Genomic DNA, 17,054 nt, shown 5'->3' on the forward strand with positions numbered 1-17,054 from the left:
TGGGACATCTTTTGAACATGCCATCCCCCACAAAATCCAGCCAAGCTCTCCAATCTACTCTAAGTTTTCTATTTTCATACCATTTATTATGTTCAAATACACTACATAAATTACTCATTTATTGTGTTTATCTATCTGCTTTAATGCAAGCTCCATAAAAGCAAATGTGGTTTTTTTTTGTTAACTGATGTATCTTTGGCACCCATGAAAGTGCCTGGCACATAATAGGCTCCCCCAAAATATTTGTGAATGAATAAACATACGAAAGAATGAAGCTACCCTGACTTTTAAAGCCATGGTTTGGGTTTTGACAAAAATCACATTGTTCATCATTTTTGCTTTCCTTCAGTTACAGCACATGCTATGCTTTGAATGTTTGTCCCTTCCAAAACTCATGTTCACACTTTATCCCCAGTGTGGCAGGATTGAGAGACGAAGCCTTTACAAGGTGATTGGGTCATGAGGCCTCTGCCCTCAAGAATTGATTAATTAATTAACTTACGGTTTAATGGGTTGACGGGTTATTATAGCAAGAGGAAGAGAGACCAGGGCTACAGTGCTGAGTCCCCCACCATGGGATGCCCTGCTCTTCCTTGGGACTCTGCAGAAAGTCTCCACCAGAAAGATGATCTTCACCAGATTTGTCCCTTCAGCCTTGGACATCGTAGCCTCCAGAAATGTAAAAAATAAATTCCTTTTCTTTATAAATGACCCCATATCAAATATTTTGTTCTAAGCAACAGAAAACAGACTAAGATGGTACGTCTTTCAAAACCATGAATGATTATTCCATTTGTTACGATCTGGGTTGCTTGAGATAAAACATTTCCCTGGAGTACAGAGAGAGAGATACCACGTGTTCTTACTCATATGTGGAAGCTAAAAAAGTGGATCTTGTAGAAGCAGAGAGTAGAATAGCGATTACTAGCGATTGGTGGGGGGCGGGGAAGGGGCATTGGAAGCGGGTGGTCAATGGCTACAGAACTGTAGAGAAGTGGGATGAATGGGCTCTAGTGTTCTGTAGCAAAGTAGGGAGACTACAGTCAACAACGAAGTGCTGTGTATCTTTGAATAGCTAGTTGAGGTGATGTTGAATGTTCCCAGAGAGGTGACAAATGTTTGAGGAGAAGAACATACTAAGTGCCCTGATATGAGCATTGCACACAGTATGAATGTACCCAAATATCATATTGTACTCCATAAATATATACAAATGCCATGGGTCAATTAAGAAAAATAAATTTAAAGAAAAGATAAAGAAATAGTAGAATAGTGGTTACCAGAGGTGGGGAAAGGGAGGGAGGTTAGGGGGATGGAGAAATGTTGGTAGACTGGTACAAAGTTACAGTTAGACAAGAAGAATAAATTCTGGTGCTCTACAGTCATTATAGGTAATAGTACTGTGTTATACAGTTCAGGATAGCCAGAAAAGAGGACCTTGAATGTTATAACCACAAAGAAATGATAAATGCTTATGTGATAGACAGGCTACTTATTCTGATTAGATCATTTACAATGTATGCAGGTATGGAAACAACGAACTGCACCCCACAAACGTGTACAATGGAGAAAAAAACAGAAAAGAAAAAAACAAAAAACATTCCCCCAGAGGTTCTGTATAAAACATTCTAGACAATTTTTTATACTAAGAAAATAAGTGGGATAACATGAAATATATGCTACAAAAATTTATTTTTCTCCTTGATAATTCATCATGTTAACAGTAATAAGAAATGATGACTGTATTAGTTTTCTAGGGCTGCCATAATCAAGTACCGCAAACTGAGTGGCTTAAAACAACAGAAATGTATTTTCTCACAATTCTGGAGTCTAGAAGTCCAACACCAAGGGGTCAGCAGTGCCATGCTCACTTTGAAACCTGTAGGGGAGAATCCTTCCTTGTCTTTCGCTGGCTTTTTGATGTTCCTTGGCTTGTAGCAGCATCGCTTTGATCTCTGCCTCTGTCATCACATGGCTTCTCCCCGTGTGACTGTGCCTTCACATGGCACTTCCCTCTTCTTATAAGGACACCACTGGTAATGAATTGGGGTGCACCCTAACTACATCACCTTAAGTTGATTACCTCCACTAAGACCCTATTTCAAAATAAAGTCACATGCACAAGTACAGGATGTTAAGATTTCAATATATCTTTTGTTAGAACACAATTAAGCCCCGAATTGTGACTTTCTGATTTGCAGGGAACTTCTTGATGGCAGAGCATGCTTTGCACATGGTGGAACCTTCTTGTTGCTCTGTTAGTCAGTGTTGCCAATAGCAGCATCAGTGTTGCTCTGTGTTTGTCCCCAGCTAACCCCAAGATGAGCACTATACTGGGAATTTTTTCAGGTGTCTTGCATCTTCCACTCCCACCACCGTCTTTGACTTCACTGAGATGGGCAACACCTTGACTCCTCTCTTTTCTCCTGGTCTACCCCATGTCATCTGGTTTCACTTTCCTGTCCACTTTGGCACCGTGGTACATCATTTCTATTCTGTCACTGGAATCTTACCTTTATATTCTTGCTTTGATGCACTCTGCCTACAAACCCTCCATCCTGGATACCTCCAATCACTTGACATCTCTCTTGTGTTGTCAGCAAGTTTGGGGACATCACATTACTTGCAGACTTATCCCAATGCAAAGTTACAATCACTAATTTCAGATGCCCCTCAAAATACTTGAGCATCCCTGAATTTTTCTCTGGTCAACCTCTTTACTTGTTTTTTATAGCAGCCATTACAGATCTTCATTATCTTCTGAAGTTCACTATAAGACTCCCTCCCTGCCGTCCTGATTCCCTCGTTCCTCCCCCCTTCATTACTAAATACTTATTGGACAATTTACCATGTGCCAGGGACTTGGCTATGAACTAGGGACAGAACAGTGAATCAGACCAATTACGACTTTGTGTGTCTTGCCAGGGAAGTTTACTTAATATATTCGTTCCTAAGCAACACAGAGAAGTAAATAGGTATTGGTAGAATAAAATGAAAACGCGTGGTGTACCGGAGCACACTGGTCCATGGTGGGCGTAGTAAGTTTCCCACAAGAAATATTTCAAAGCTGAGACATTAAAGACTGGCATGGGGCAGAGACATTCAAAGCAGAGGCAAAAATCGAGTGTAAAACTGTAGGGCTGAGAGAGCTTGACAGCTGTGGGGTGTTAGACGTTCGGTCTGCAGAGCTGCAGCCCAGGCCAGGGAGGACGTGGGGAGGAGGAGCAGGTGTGAGGGGAGGTGACAGTGGAGACTGAACAGGAGGCAGAGCCAGTGGCTCTGACCTCACAAGGACAGTCCACACCAGGAGGAGTGCCTGTCCTCAGTCCCTCTTCCCTGCCCCTGGGGAAGCACAAAGGCACACAGAGACTTGGTGTATCTCCAGTTCTTCCAGTCTTTCCTCCTGTCTCCAGGAAAGGTCTGTTCTTCCTCACACCATTCACTATGTTGCTTAGTTTTAGATCCTGGATTCAGGTCACTTTACTATGTACCAACTTGCCTCAATGGCCAATTCCCTGAATGAACAGTCTGCCTTATTTTCTTATTTCTTTTAAGTAAGCATATGTTTTAAAGCAACTTGTGTTGGGAATCTTCTAAAGACTTCTAAAAGTTTTAGCAGATTTTCGTTTTGTTTTGTTTGTTGTCACAACCCTGCTGGACAATGGTTTGCATTTGTCTCAGTGGCCTGTTTTGGACAGATAAGGCAGGGACTCCACCTGCAGGACAGTCAGAGCGGGAGCTACACCTGAAACCTCCTGTGGGCCTCAGCTTGTGGGGGTTGTGGAAGACTGAGCCTGAGGGACAGAGAAGGAGAGCCTACACAAATATTTTTTCTTAGAATATATCAATTGAAAATTTATACTGATGAAGACGTATTCATATATAAGATATTCTTGGTTATTTTCTTAAATCTATTCTTCAATGTAAATATAAAAAAAGTATAGCAAAGTAAATAATATAAACATACACACACACACACACACACACTCAAACACAAACATATTCTTTTTTTTTTTTTATGTATCTAAGTCTCACCTTTGTTTGCTCATTAGTCTCCTCCTGCTTCTGAGATCAGCATCTGAGACTGTCCTGTGTGCTGATTCTACTTTCTGTCTTTTATTTATCAGACATATCCTCATTCTGCCCCAGCTTCCACCAAGGCATCAACAAGAAGCAACAGCAAAGATAAATTAAACACTTTTTAAAACTCTATCAAGGCAGAGTGAAAACTGAATAGTTAAAAAAGCAAACATGTTTAGCCATTAATCCAAATCTAATTTTTAAAAAACTACAATTATTAAAGTGACGTTAGACACTCTGTCCCATCACTTTTGTGTCCCCATGATCCAAACTCTAGCTAAAATTTTACATTTGCTAATTTTTTCTCTTTATGAAAAACATAAAAACTTAGAGGTGGTAGTTTCCTTACTTTTTTTTTGTTACCACTCTCTTAGGCTTATCTGTCTTCATAAGTCCTAAACAAATACTTGCTAAACAAATAAATAATATTTTGTGGATTAAGTCTCAAATCTACGTATGCTTTGAAAGGTTATCAGATTCCTTGTAGATTGGTCTTTCAACCTGGTTGTCTTAGAAGAATTCTCATGAGGTAATGAAATTTTGAGACTGAACAAGAATGCTGTTGATGTATGTCAGTAACTCAGAATCCAGGAGTAGGAGGTCTTCAATTTACCCTCAGTCATTGGAGATTTCTAAACCATCCATTAATCTAAGTTTAGAGAGGACCAAAACAGATATTCTGGAGCTTGGAACTAGAACAGGTGGGACACTAGAGTGGGTCGTCTTTCTCTTGGCAATGCAAATGCTCTGGAAATTGCAATTGGGAGCAGATGACCATTAAATTTAGTACCAATGGTTCATAAACTAGAGAGAAGTGTGATATGGGAAGGGGACTTCTGAGGAAAACCAGTAAATAAGCTGACCAAAGTATTCACTTTGACTTAAGTCCTGCATTTCTATAAGACAACTATAATTATTGTATTCAAGTAAAATTAGAAAACTATATATCGATCTGTAAGAGTTTGAAAGGGCAGTGAGACCTGTTTTACAGCTTTATAGCTTCAAAAGAATATCACTTGAACATTTGTCAGTCATTGCTTGTGAAACTGAGATTTCTTACATTATGTACATACACTAATATGTATTTTGCAGGTTTAGAGCAGTTTGTTGGAAGAATGCAAGATTTTCGATTATACCAAGAGGCACTTACAAACAGGTAAGCAGGTGTGGTATTGTAAAACCTCAAAAAGTGTAAGGATAAATGCTGACTTCACTTAAATAACAGTACCATGAAGATTACAGCATTTTTCATCTTCACAGCATTTGGCAAACATCACCTAATTAATGTTTACAATGTTTGCTTTGGTTTAGTCTATGGTTATTATTCACTAGTACTACTCTGTTGAGTAACTCATTATAATATACAGTTGACCAAATTCTTTACCAAGGATTTTCTCTAAGAAATCTCAATTTGTGAATGTTTTATAGAATTTGGAATATATTTATTTAAATGTTCTACATGAAGTAGTTTCTAATACTTAAGAAAGTGCTATATCTACCTTTTAACATTGCTTTGTTGAATTTATAACAAGAGAATGTAGAATAATGAAAATGCTTAATTCTTTTGATATATGGGAAAGTCTCAAGAGACTGGGCTATTAGACTTGGAGACAAAAAGAATGAGTATTTGAAGTATTGTTATATATTTTCCTATTTCCAGTGAACAAATAATTATACAGAATTGGGCTAGCTTTAATGAAGTATTTCCTCATTTTAAGAATAGGAGGGAAATCTTCCTAAAGGCAAACAGATTTCCTTTTTGTTAGGAAAAGCTCAAGTGAAATTTTGTTTAAGATAGCTTCTGAAATTTCTTTCCCAACTTAAGATCTGATAATATAATAGTATTTTGTTGTATGGGTGAGTTGGTCTTATTTCTATTGATGATAACAAATTGAATGTTTATTTATATTTCTTCAGGAGAGATTAGTGTCGTGCATTTTCAGATGAAAGGATCAGCTCTTGTAAATTTGAGAAGCATTGCTCTTAAGGCGGTGTGTGGGCACAGGCAGATCCATTATCAATATAAACATTCTTTTTTTAGTCTATATAATCAGGACATGCCTGAATAAAGGGTGCTATGACACTGGAACACATTGCTGGGGAGATTTGCTGCCACTGGCCTGATCTTCTAGATCACTTTTGTCTAAAATGCTGAAGAGCAAGGTTGCCATTATTTTTTAGGAGTGAAGTTTTTCCTTGGAGGCAAGGATTTCATACTGAACAGTGACTTTGGTCCCATTCAAAACCTGGTATCAATTGAAAAATATCAATGAGATGTAAAGAAGAAGGTGTCACTTTATGTGATTTCATGAATGGAAAAGCTGCCTGACTCTCCATTGCTCCACAGGGTCTGAGAGACGCCCAGTCCCTCTAGTTAGATCTTGGTTTCTGGTGTTGGCCTGCCCGAAATGTCTGGAAAGGTCATATGTGGAAGAATGCCTATAAATAGAATGAGTAATTCTAATCTAGAAGAGTTATATTGCCCTTAATGGAAAAATTAAATATATCTGCCTGGAATTGGCATTCTTCTTTTGCTGTTGGCAGCTTCCATCTGATCTGAAGTCACTGAAGCATTTTAGGATGCCAGAATCTGTACTGATGAGTCACAGGAAACCATTGACAAGTGGTCTTGGCCTCAGTCCCTTTACCTAAAACAGAAGCAGATAATATGACACTTGTTTTCTTACTTCCTTCCCAGGGGTGAACCGGTGACCCTATCTGTAACTCTCATTTTTTTATATATTATTGTTCACTCTCAGTTTAACAACCTAAGTAAATGTTACTTTTCTATCTCATCACCAATAGACACAGTACAATGTTGTGATACCTAAATATCTTTATACAAGGGCTTATGCATTCTTCTTATGTAAAAAGTTAACAGTTAAAAATTTACCATTTTTGATCTACATTTTATGAGAATGAGTATGTTTACTTGACCAGGAATTAATTTTATTAAGTTCCATTTAGAAAATTATTAAAGTGAAATGGATACTCATTAAAACACTAAAAGAGTGACATTTACTTGTAACAACTCTTCAGAGTTCTATTACTGTGAAGCTGTTTGTCCTTACAGTCTGCCTCTTGACTCCCACAGAGAAATTCTGGAAGTTTTTTCTGGAGGTCTGCTCAGATTGCATATCCAGTCCCACTGCCGCTGCCCAGGCAGCCACCCCCGCGTCCATCCTTTGGTACAGCGATACTGCCTTCCTAATGACGCAGAAGACACAACCAGGAATAGAGTGTTACGGCTGAATCCTGAAGCCCATCCTCTCTCTTTTGTCAATGATAACGATATTGGTACTGCATGGGTTTCAAATGTGTTTACAAACGTTACCCAGCTTAATCGAGGAGTGACAATTTCAGTAGATTTGGAAAATGGGCAGTATCAGGTAATTAGAAGCAATGGAGTGTGTCTTAGTTTCCTATGGCTGCTGCAACAAGTCACCTTAAACTCCATGTCTTAAAACAGCAGAAGTTTATTCTCTCACAGTTCTGAAGACCAGAAATACAAAATCAAGGTGTTGGCAGGGCTAACTAACTCCGAAAGATCTAGAAGAGGATCCTTCCTTGCCTTTTCAGCTTCTGGTGGCTCCGGATATTATTGGCTTGTGGCAGAATAGCTCCAATCTCTGCCCTTGTCTTCACATGGCCTCCTGCCTTGTTTCTCTGCATGTGCTGATTCCCCCTCTTCTTCCTCTTAGAAGGCCCACCCTAAATCCAAGATGATCTCATCTTGAGATCCTTAAATTATATCGGCAAAGGCCCTATTTCCCAATAAGGCCACATTCATAGGTATCTGGGGTTAGTACTTGGATATTTGGGGACACATTTCAGCCCACTACATGGTATAAACTGAACTAGGCAATTAGTAGTGTATTTTAATGAGTGAAATAAAGGTATCTAAAATATAATATGTGGGGCTGAATATTTTAGAGATTTGTATCAAAATATTATGAAATGTTGAAACTTTTTTTAATCATTAAGCAGCACAAATTAATAGAAACTGAGGTGCTTTTTAAAAATAACTACTAAGAACATATGTGACATTTATTTCATGAAAGTAATGCTGTTTGTGAATGTCTTTGTATCAAACAATATTAATTTTCACTTTGATTTATAAAATCCTTGAGAAGAGGGACTGATATAGTTACAGAATATGTTGCTTTTCCCATGGGTTTATGAAATTTCTAAATGTCCAATAAATGTTTGAAAATTATACTTATGAGGAAGCGAGCTGTTATATTTGAATTTAGCAATTCCATAGTTTGCTTTATTCTGATGGGTCAAAGTTAAAACTTATATTACAGTAATTAATTTATTCATTTTCAGGTGTTTTATATTATCATTCAGTTCTTTAGTGCACAACCAACCATAATAAGAATTCAGAGGAAGAAGGAAGACAGTTTGGATTGGGAGGACTGGCAATATTTTGCTAGAAATTGCAGTGCTTTGGGAATGAAAAATAACGGAGATTTGGAAAATCCTGATTCTGTCAACTGTCTTCAGCTTTCCAAGTATGAATATTTTAAAAATAATTTTAATAGACTGATGAGTTAGTAACAACCTACAGGTAAGATAACTCATTAGGCTAATGGAGACGTCCTCCCACCACCAACTTTCTTGAGGCAGATTCTCCTAAGTCTCCTCCCTAAACTGAGTTTTAAACGATGTTTAAAGTTCCCATAAAAAACTTAGGGTATCGGTTACTTATAATCTCACTGGTGCTTGGCAGTCTTATTTTCAGATTGTTTAGCAAATTTTCTATATCAATAGAATTTTCACTATGTTCTCAAGGAAATGTCTTAGCATGGCTTTCTGTGCTGATCCTGGATTGTTTGCGTGTGAATTACATGGGATATGTTTGTTTTCCCAGAACAAAGAATTTAAGCTTTCGCTGATACTGTGTAGTAATGTCTCCAAAGTTGTGATGTATGTTTTGTTAAAATTATTAATACATTTTCATGATATCGAATTTCTTTCATCAACAGTTTCACTCCATATTCCCATGGTAATGTCACGTTTAGCATCCTGACACCTGGATCAAATTACCGTCCTGGATACAATGACTTTTATAATACCCCGTCTCTTCAAGATTTTGTCAAAGCCACACAAATAAGGTTTCATTTCCATGGGCAGTACTATACAACCGAGACTGCAGTCAACCTCAGACACAGATACTATGCGGTGGATGAAATCACCATCAGTGGGAGGTACTGTTCATTACCAAGGTTTCGAGTGGAGTGTTATTTTCACTACGTATTTTTTCAACAAGGTTTTTTATCATACTTATTTAAAAATATATTAACTAAGAATTTAGAGCAAGCTAGATTCCAAGCTTCACATTTTGAAATGATTTTCTACTCTTAAGATTTTTTTTGGGGCGGGGGGGATTTCTATGTGAGCCTTTCTGTATATAATAGAGCATTGATATGGAATCAATTTTCAAAAGCTATTGAGTTTAGAAGTTATGATACTCTGAATCTGACTTTGAAATAATTTATCAAATATTTTACTTGATTTTTTCTGGAATATAATTTTCAAATGTTCTTGAAAGCAAAGCAAAGAAGCTAGATTTGGAGTTGCAACTATAGTACCAGATAGTTTGTAAGTTTGGCGCTTCACGGTTTACAGTTCTATGGAGAACACTCGTTTTCCTTTAGAGGAAAGTTCTGATGTGCTCTAAGTAACATAAATATTTAATCATAATTGAGTAAGTGACTGACAGTATTTGAAAAAAAAAATGGACAGCTGCAATACTAGGCAGCATATATTCTAATATGGAAATGTGCATATAGAGTATATCTAGAATGGGTTTTTCTAGAAGAATGATATGCCTTGGGATACAGTACATCTCTATAAACGGACCAGAATACCAATATATAAGCAATATTTGTTCAAGTAATAGCATAAATAAAAAAGTAATACTACTAAATATTCTACCATCTAATTTTGGGAAAAAACAACAAAAAAATGGAAATTTATTAACTTCATCCTGGAGTTCATTCTGAACTTTATATTCTTAACTGTAATTTAAGTAGTTTCAGTAATGTCTTCTCTTACTAAATGATTGGTATAGGTATAAAAAATTCTATCCCCCTTTCGAGAGTGGATAAAAATTACCTTCTCAATACCTTGGATATAGATGACAGTCCTTCCAATATTTCAGGATTAATTAAAAATTTTTGTGAATAGCCACAGGATTAAAGAGAAACTGGCTTCTGTGTTAATTAAATATACCTGCCTTACTTGTTGGATTTACACTGTATATATCCATAGGGCCTTAAATATATTCACAGTTGAGTTGGTGACTCTTAGGAGCTGTATGACGCTCATGTTCACAGATGTCAGTGCCATGGTCATGCCGATAACTGCGATACGACAAGCCAGCCATATAGATGTCTCTGCTCTCAGGAAAGCTTCACTGAAGGACTTCATGTGAGTTCTATTTCATTCATGGAATCTACAAAAATAGGGATGGTGACTAAATTCTGTGAAGTTAATTTTGGTCTAACTTCTGGGTCTAAATAAAAATAAATTGATATGAACCTAAAATATCAATTATTCCAGAGAAAGTTTTTGTAGAGAAAAATAAAAGCTATTGATAAAGTTGAAAACTGCATTTTTAAAAAAATAATCTCGATCAGAGAAATTACCACTGAAACTAAACCCTAAAGTTTTAGTTTCCTTTCCTTTCCTTTTTTTTTTTTTTGATTCATTTAGCACTATCATACGTTATAAAACAATTTTTAGAGTGTCTGAATAGCCTGGCACTAAACCAAAACATGGTTTGATTCCTACACCTAAAGGGTATTTATACACAGGTGTCTATACAAGAACACAGTCTTTAGATGCAGGGCAATCTTTATGTATTGATCTTATGTATGTCAATCAAGATTAATTTATTCCTAATATCAGGAATTTTAAGTAATTAATTTATGAATCTGTAGTAAAATGACTGAAGAGTTATATTACTTTAGCTTGTCTCTGATAGTCAGGGAGAGTTTCATAGCTAAAGTGGAAATTTAGATGCATCTTTAGGAATAAGATGTTAATGGAAACAAATTGAGAGATATTTGTAATATTTGTTCATAGAATTGTCCAGCATCAATGTCAGCAATAGCTGATATGAAAGAGGATATGGCAGCAGTAAAAGTTGTACCAGTGAAGAAAGTAGATAGTATGGAGTCTTCAGAAATGATGTTTTAGGCAATTGGCTGTCAATTTGTCAGATAATAAAGTTAGAGACCTACCTCATAGCATGTACAGAAATTGTAGCTTAAATATTTAAATGTAAAAATAAAAATATGTAATAAATCTATTAAAATAAATATTAGAAGGAGATTTTGAAATCTAAAGTTAAGGGCCTTCATAAGCTAAATGAGTGAAATACAAACAGAAACTAACATATCTGGAGCCATGAAGGAAATTAATAACATATTCTGTCATATACATATTTAAAATTCTGTACAGTGTTAAGGACTAACATTACCACAATGTAGTGACAAGTGATGGATTGATAGAAAATATTTACATCATATTAACAGGTAAAGAGGTAAGATCACTAATATACAAAAAGCACTTACAAAATAATAAGAAAAATATAACAATCTAATAAATAAAGAGCAAATGCGTGAACAAGCATTTGCAAAGGATGAAATGGTAATGTTAAATAAACACATGAGAGGTTACCCAACCTCAGTTTTAATAGATTCAAATATTGTTTTTATCTCTCAAATTAGCAAAAAGTTTAAAGACTGATAACGTTTAGGACCTGTGAGAATATAACCTATATAATCATTGATGGGACTGCCAATTGGTGCAGTGAACTACATTATATCATTGCTGTCATTCTAAAAAGCAATTCTGCAATGACAAGTGTCTGAAATGGTTATGTTTAATCTTCTTGTTACATAAGTATGGACCTGTATGTCTATGTATCTCAGCTTTTAAGATGGTAGCACTATCTCATAGACCCACGTGGGACTTGTGAGCTTCTCTGCCTCCTAGACCTTGCCCCATACTTGTGTTTTAGTCTTCTCTCACTTCTGTGTAGTTTGTTTTAGGATATTATGCAACATCTTGTTTTTTTAGAAAACCATCTGTCAAGGTTTTGGGGAACTCCATCTCAGTCTTCTGAGATTTTTAATCGGATCTAAATTGCTTTGGACTGTAATGTTTGTGTGTATCGTTCAATGGCAAGGGTATTCTCTAAAACACAGACTTCCTGTAGCACATTTATGATGTGGTCCTGCTCCTCACTTTCAACTCAGTGTTTTTGATTGGTCATGGCCTCCTTTCTTTCTGTCTGGTCAAACCAAAAGTTTCATGTTCTGATTTAGATATCCTTTTGAACTTATTTTTGAGATCACTGCTTTATATTGCTGTTCTCTTTATTTATACGTTTAGTCTTCACCACTAGTTGATAATTGTTTTTTAAAAAGGAATCTTTTACAATTTTTTTCTTTTTCTTTTTCTTTGATTACTAATGTCTGGAGTCTTTGAATTTGGTTTGAGGAGTATATCATGAGAAAAAATCTTTTTCAAAAGACTGATTTCAATATATTTGATTGCATGACATTTTGTCACAGAAAGGAAACTAATTGGATTAATTTGATTGATTCACTCTTTACTGAGCCATAATTATATTTAAATTTTTGACAATTTGATTTTTTCTAGATTTAAAAGTTGAAGTGACTTTTATTCTATTTTTCCTAGTGTTTTCTTTTGGTTTCTTAAGATGGACACTTCTTCCCTTTCCTTGTAATCAGTGATTTCTTTCATTAATCTTGCCATTCCTCCCCCAAACCACTAACAACCCAATTAAAAATGCTCTGGGATGAATTTAGTAGGGCACTTTGAACTAGATGTATCTAGTATATGCAAGCTAATGTCTGGCTAATACTTTTCCTATGACATTTTTTCTGAGCTTCTTTTGCTTTCAGTTGACTAGTCAGTCTGTCTCTGTCTCTAACTCTCTTTTTTTCCCTCTTACTTCCTTTTGGTGTCCTGTCCCGTTTTTTTTTTTTTTCTCCCTAATTTCTTACAGTTAAGTGTTTGATATTTTATGATTCTTAGATGATTTCATGCTTCCCCTTAAAAATAGAGCCATTAAATGAATCAAAGCTCATGATTGGTTTCAGAAGTCAAGTTGTGATTTTCAGACTTGGTCTCAGATGGTGACTGTTGGATTATAAACTAGTGAAATAATTAACTGTAATTTAGGTTGAAAATACATTTTAATACTTCTTATTTAGACATTAAGTACCTTTTGAAAACAAGAAGTGAAAAAGCAAACTTTCGTGTTATTTTCCTCCTTGACATATTTTAATAATTCATGAATTTAGCCGTAAATAAAAAGGCAACAAATATAATTTATTTAGCAAGGTTTGGCAAATGCAGCCAAAGGGAAAAAGTCAATAGACTGTTAAGTTGAATGATTTCTCAGTCCTGTGATATTTTCAACAGTGTGTTGAAAATGAAAAATGATTTTATAAACACATTCATAACCATGGCATTCTCCTTTTGTTATCATTCAAAGTATTTTAATACATATGGGGATGTATGTGTCAGAAAAGTTGTCTTATAATAATTTGAAACTATACTTATGCAAATGCTTTTCATATTGTTTCACTTTTTAAAATAATATGCTTTAATATAAGCCATTCATTTTCTATTGGAACCTATGTTCTTTTTAAAGATCTGGACATAATCCAAAAAGAATGTCTTCAATCCCACAGTATTACGCTAACCATTAATAATATTACTCAATAAACAGGGCTTTTGTGAATTATGTTACAGCTATTTGGCAAACAGATGAAAACGTAAGCCTTGAGAATATGCCAGTTCTTGGCAATTGTCTTTCCTATAAGAAAGTGGTTTTGGCGGAAGTGAAATGAATGAAGTCAAGAGAAAGGAATGGACTGGTGAATCAGGAGGAGTTTGCTATACACAGCCATTCCAGGGAATTCTCTGTATGAAGCATTCCTCCATTGTTTATAAAGTTTACATCACAAATTGGTGGCCCACAGGTGGGAACAAGGTTTAAACAGTTCCTAATTTAATTTCTAACAAGAGTCTTCACTTTTAAAAAAAATTTTCTGGCTTCTCGTGATCAGAAGATGGCCTAACACTGTGTCCATTTCCTCCCATGGCAATGGCAGGCTGTCTCGGGGTAGCAGTTCCCTTATTTAGAGCAATGTCACTCCTTGGTTTGCTACCACATTCACTGCTATCTATAGTCCTATTTCTGTGTGACTTCACTTGTGTTGACTACCCAGACTTCAAAGGGTTTGAGCTTGTGAATCTTATAAAGCAACCTTTACTCCTATGTTGAGACACTAGTAGCTAGAATACATGATTAATTATTCTTGGTGTGCCAAGATTTGCTAGAGCTCCACCCATTGCTAGCTCTTATTTCTTTTATCCCTTCATAAGAATAAAAACTAACAAATAACCAGAAGCAACTCAAGAAAATCTATTACCAAAGACCCTGCTAACCCTGAGATGAACTTAGAACTATTCCTTTAATAGCTACTTACCTTTTTCTTAATTATTTTGTTATATTTTGTGATACCTAAATATCTACCTTGGGGAGGCTCAGTGACTCTCCTCAGTGCTGTTGGACTGGAAATTCTGGTACATATTGTTATTTTATTGGTCATTTTAGGAGCTTGACTATAATGTATGATACATATGACATATTTCACTAATAGGGAATACTCAGAGTATTTGTTACAGTTACATATCTTAAGAATGACTGAAGCAATGAATGATTGATTTACTTGGCCCATTTTAGAATTGATCTAGAGCAAAACAAATCCAAAACACTAGATACTACTCATTAACTTTCGAGCAGAGTAAAACATTTCAAAGTAGAATTCAGGATTACATGGTATTGAATTTTCACATTAGTTATCTTACAAATTAGAAAACCTGCTTTTTTAAATGGTTAACAATTTTACTTGGATAACAAATAATCACTGTCACTTGTACAGGTTTGTTTGTTTAAGAAAACTTTATTTTGAGATAATTATAGATTCATACACAGTTACAAGAAATAATACGAAGAGATTTTGCATAGCTTTACCTAATTTGGCCCATGGTACATCGTGCAAAACTAATGCTTTTCATTTTTAAATAGACTTTCCTGAAGTATGATTTGCATACAATAAAATGTACCCATTTAAAAATGTATAGTTTAATGAGTTTAGGCAAATGTATAGCTTTGTGTAATCACTATCCCAGTCAAGATATAAAATGTTTTCCTCTCCCCAAATATTCTCTTGTGCCCCTATACAGTCAGTGCTTCCTCCCAACCCCCAATCCCGGGAAACCACGGAACTGCTTTCTGAAACTACAAATTAGTTTTGCCTGTTCCAAAATTTGATATCATAGAATTATTTAACACGTATTATTTTGGCATATAGGATTTAAAAACCCACTTCATCCTCCTTTTTAAGACTATCTCTAACTACTTGTGCTACTAGTTTTATTAGAATCAAGTACCTCTGGTCCACTTGGTCAGAAAGGCCATTATAACTACCAAAAAGTGAATGCTAAGCACAGAGGTGTAGCACACAGCGTAAGAACTGGGTGCTTGGGTTTGTATATTATATTTCAATTAACATGGTTACATAGCTATAACATACTTATTACTTCTCTTATCTTCATCTCTTATCTAGTACTTTCTCTACTTGTTCTAAGACTTCAAGTGTTGATAGAATCCAGCTTAGGAAAAGTGTTATCAGTTGAAACTTGCATCCTTATGAGTTTTCATTTTCCTTTAATAGCCATGTCCACCTTCCAGGAGCTCTGGCCAAGAGTGATGCAATGATCAGTGTCTCAGCCAAGCATTTTTTTTTTTTTTGGCTCCTTAGCTATTCTTTCATCATTTTGTGACATCATTACCTGCAAGGGTAGCCAAGCCTTCACAGAGCAATTTGTTAGTCACCATGAATACTGCTTTTACTCTTTGGCTGTAACTTGTGACCCTTTTATAACGTTAATCATGGATCTTATGAATTAACTACAATCAAACTAACAGTATGTATTTTTGTTAGTATTATAAATAGTGGAGCCAACTTGAAACATTTCATATAATCAGCCTTTCTACCATTCAATAATTTGAGTAATGCCAACATTACACTCTGTAACGCTTATTGTGTAAATGAATACTTCCTGTTATTTTAGAGAGTATGTTCCTTTAGAGCACTGAAGTCCAAAAGAATGAGTCATCATGACTAATTTATGTCATATTTTTATTACACATCAGTCTTTACCACTACCTATTTTTTTCTTTTTATGTACAAAAAAATTTTTACTCTAACTGTATTTTATTTTATACTTTAATTTATATAATACTTGTGAATTAATTCATTTTCATATATCTAGCATTCAGGCAGTCCATATTATAGAGTCTATTTGATGTACATTTAGTGAGTCAAGGTCAAGAATTTCATTTCCTCTCTGACACATGGTGATATTATTAATCTTGGAAAACACTTGCACTAGTTCTTTCCCTGAGATAGGTGTGTGTATAAATGTATTTAAAATGTAAGTTGAAAACATGAAAAAGAGGTTATGAGCATGGGGGTAAATTAAGACAGGTTTGCAGAGGAAGCAAATAGAGATAATAAAAATATAAAAATAGTGGAAGATAATATTTGAAGGGATAAGAGTAAAGAGTTTTCTAAAGCTGAGTAATAACATGATTCTTCTGAATTCCAGTAGGCTAAGAAAAAGAAATACATGCATAGGTACAATACAATAAATCCTATGATCACCAAAGACCAAGAATAGATTCCAAAAGCAGTCAGAGAGAAAAAAAGACATAAAATATGGCTTTATAAGAAATTGCTGGTAATATATTTCTCAAGAGTCACAATGGTAGCCAGAAGATAGTGGAGTAACACCGTTGAAGTGCAGAAAGAAAGCAAACCTAGACTTCTACTTACAGCTAGGCTATAAATTAAAAA

The 17,054-nt window shown here is 35.4% G+C and overlaps 1 protein-coding gene across 1 annotated transcript in view; it reads left to right on the forward strand.

The window, feature by feature from the left end:
- Positions 1-17,054, forward strand: part of USH2A (usherin) — a 763,885-nt gene that overhangs the window by 81,648 nt on the left and 665,183 nt on the right. Inside the window, exons 4-8 of the mRNA XM_063114845.1 lie at positions 5,173-5,236; positions 7,175-7,469; positions 8,410-8,594; positions 9,069-9,290; positions 10,422-10,515. Of these exons, the coding sequence (XP_062970915.1) occupies positions 5,173-5,236; positions 7,175-7,469; positions 8,410-8,594; positions 9,069-9,290; positions 10,422-10,515 (860 nt within the window). The remainder of the gene's footprint in view (positions 1-5,172; positions 5,237-7,174; positions 7,470-8,409; positions 8,595-9,068; positions 9,291-10,421; positions 10,516-17,054) is intronic.

Source organism: Cynocephalus volans, chromosome 11, assembly GCF_027409185.1.
Source record: "Cynocephalus volans isolate mCynVol1 chromosome 11, mCynVol1.pri, whole genome shotgun sequence".
Lineage (NCBI taxonomy): Eukaryota > Metazoa > Chordata > Mammalia > Dermoptera > Cynocephalidae > Cynocephalus > Cynocephalus volans.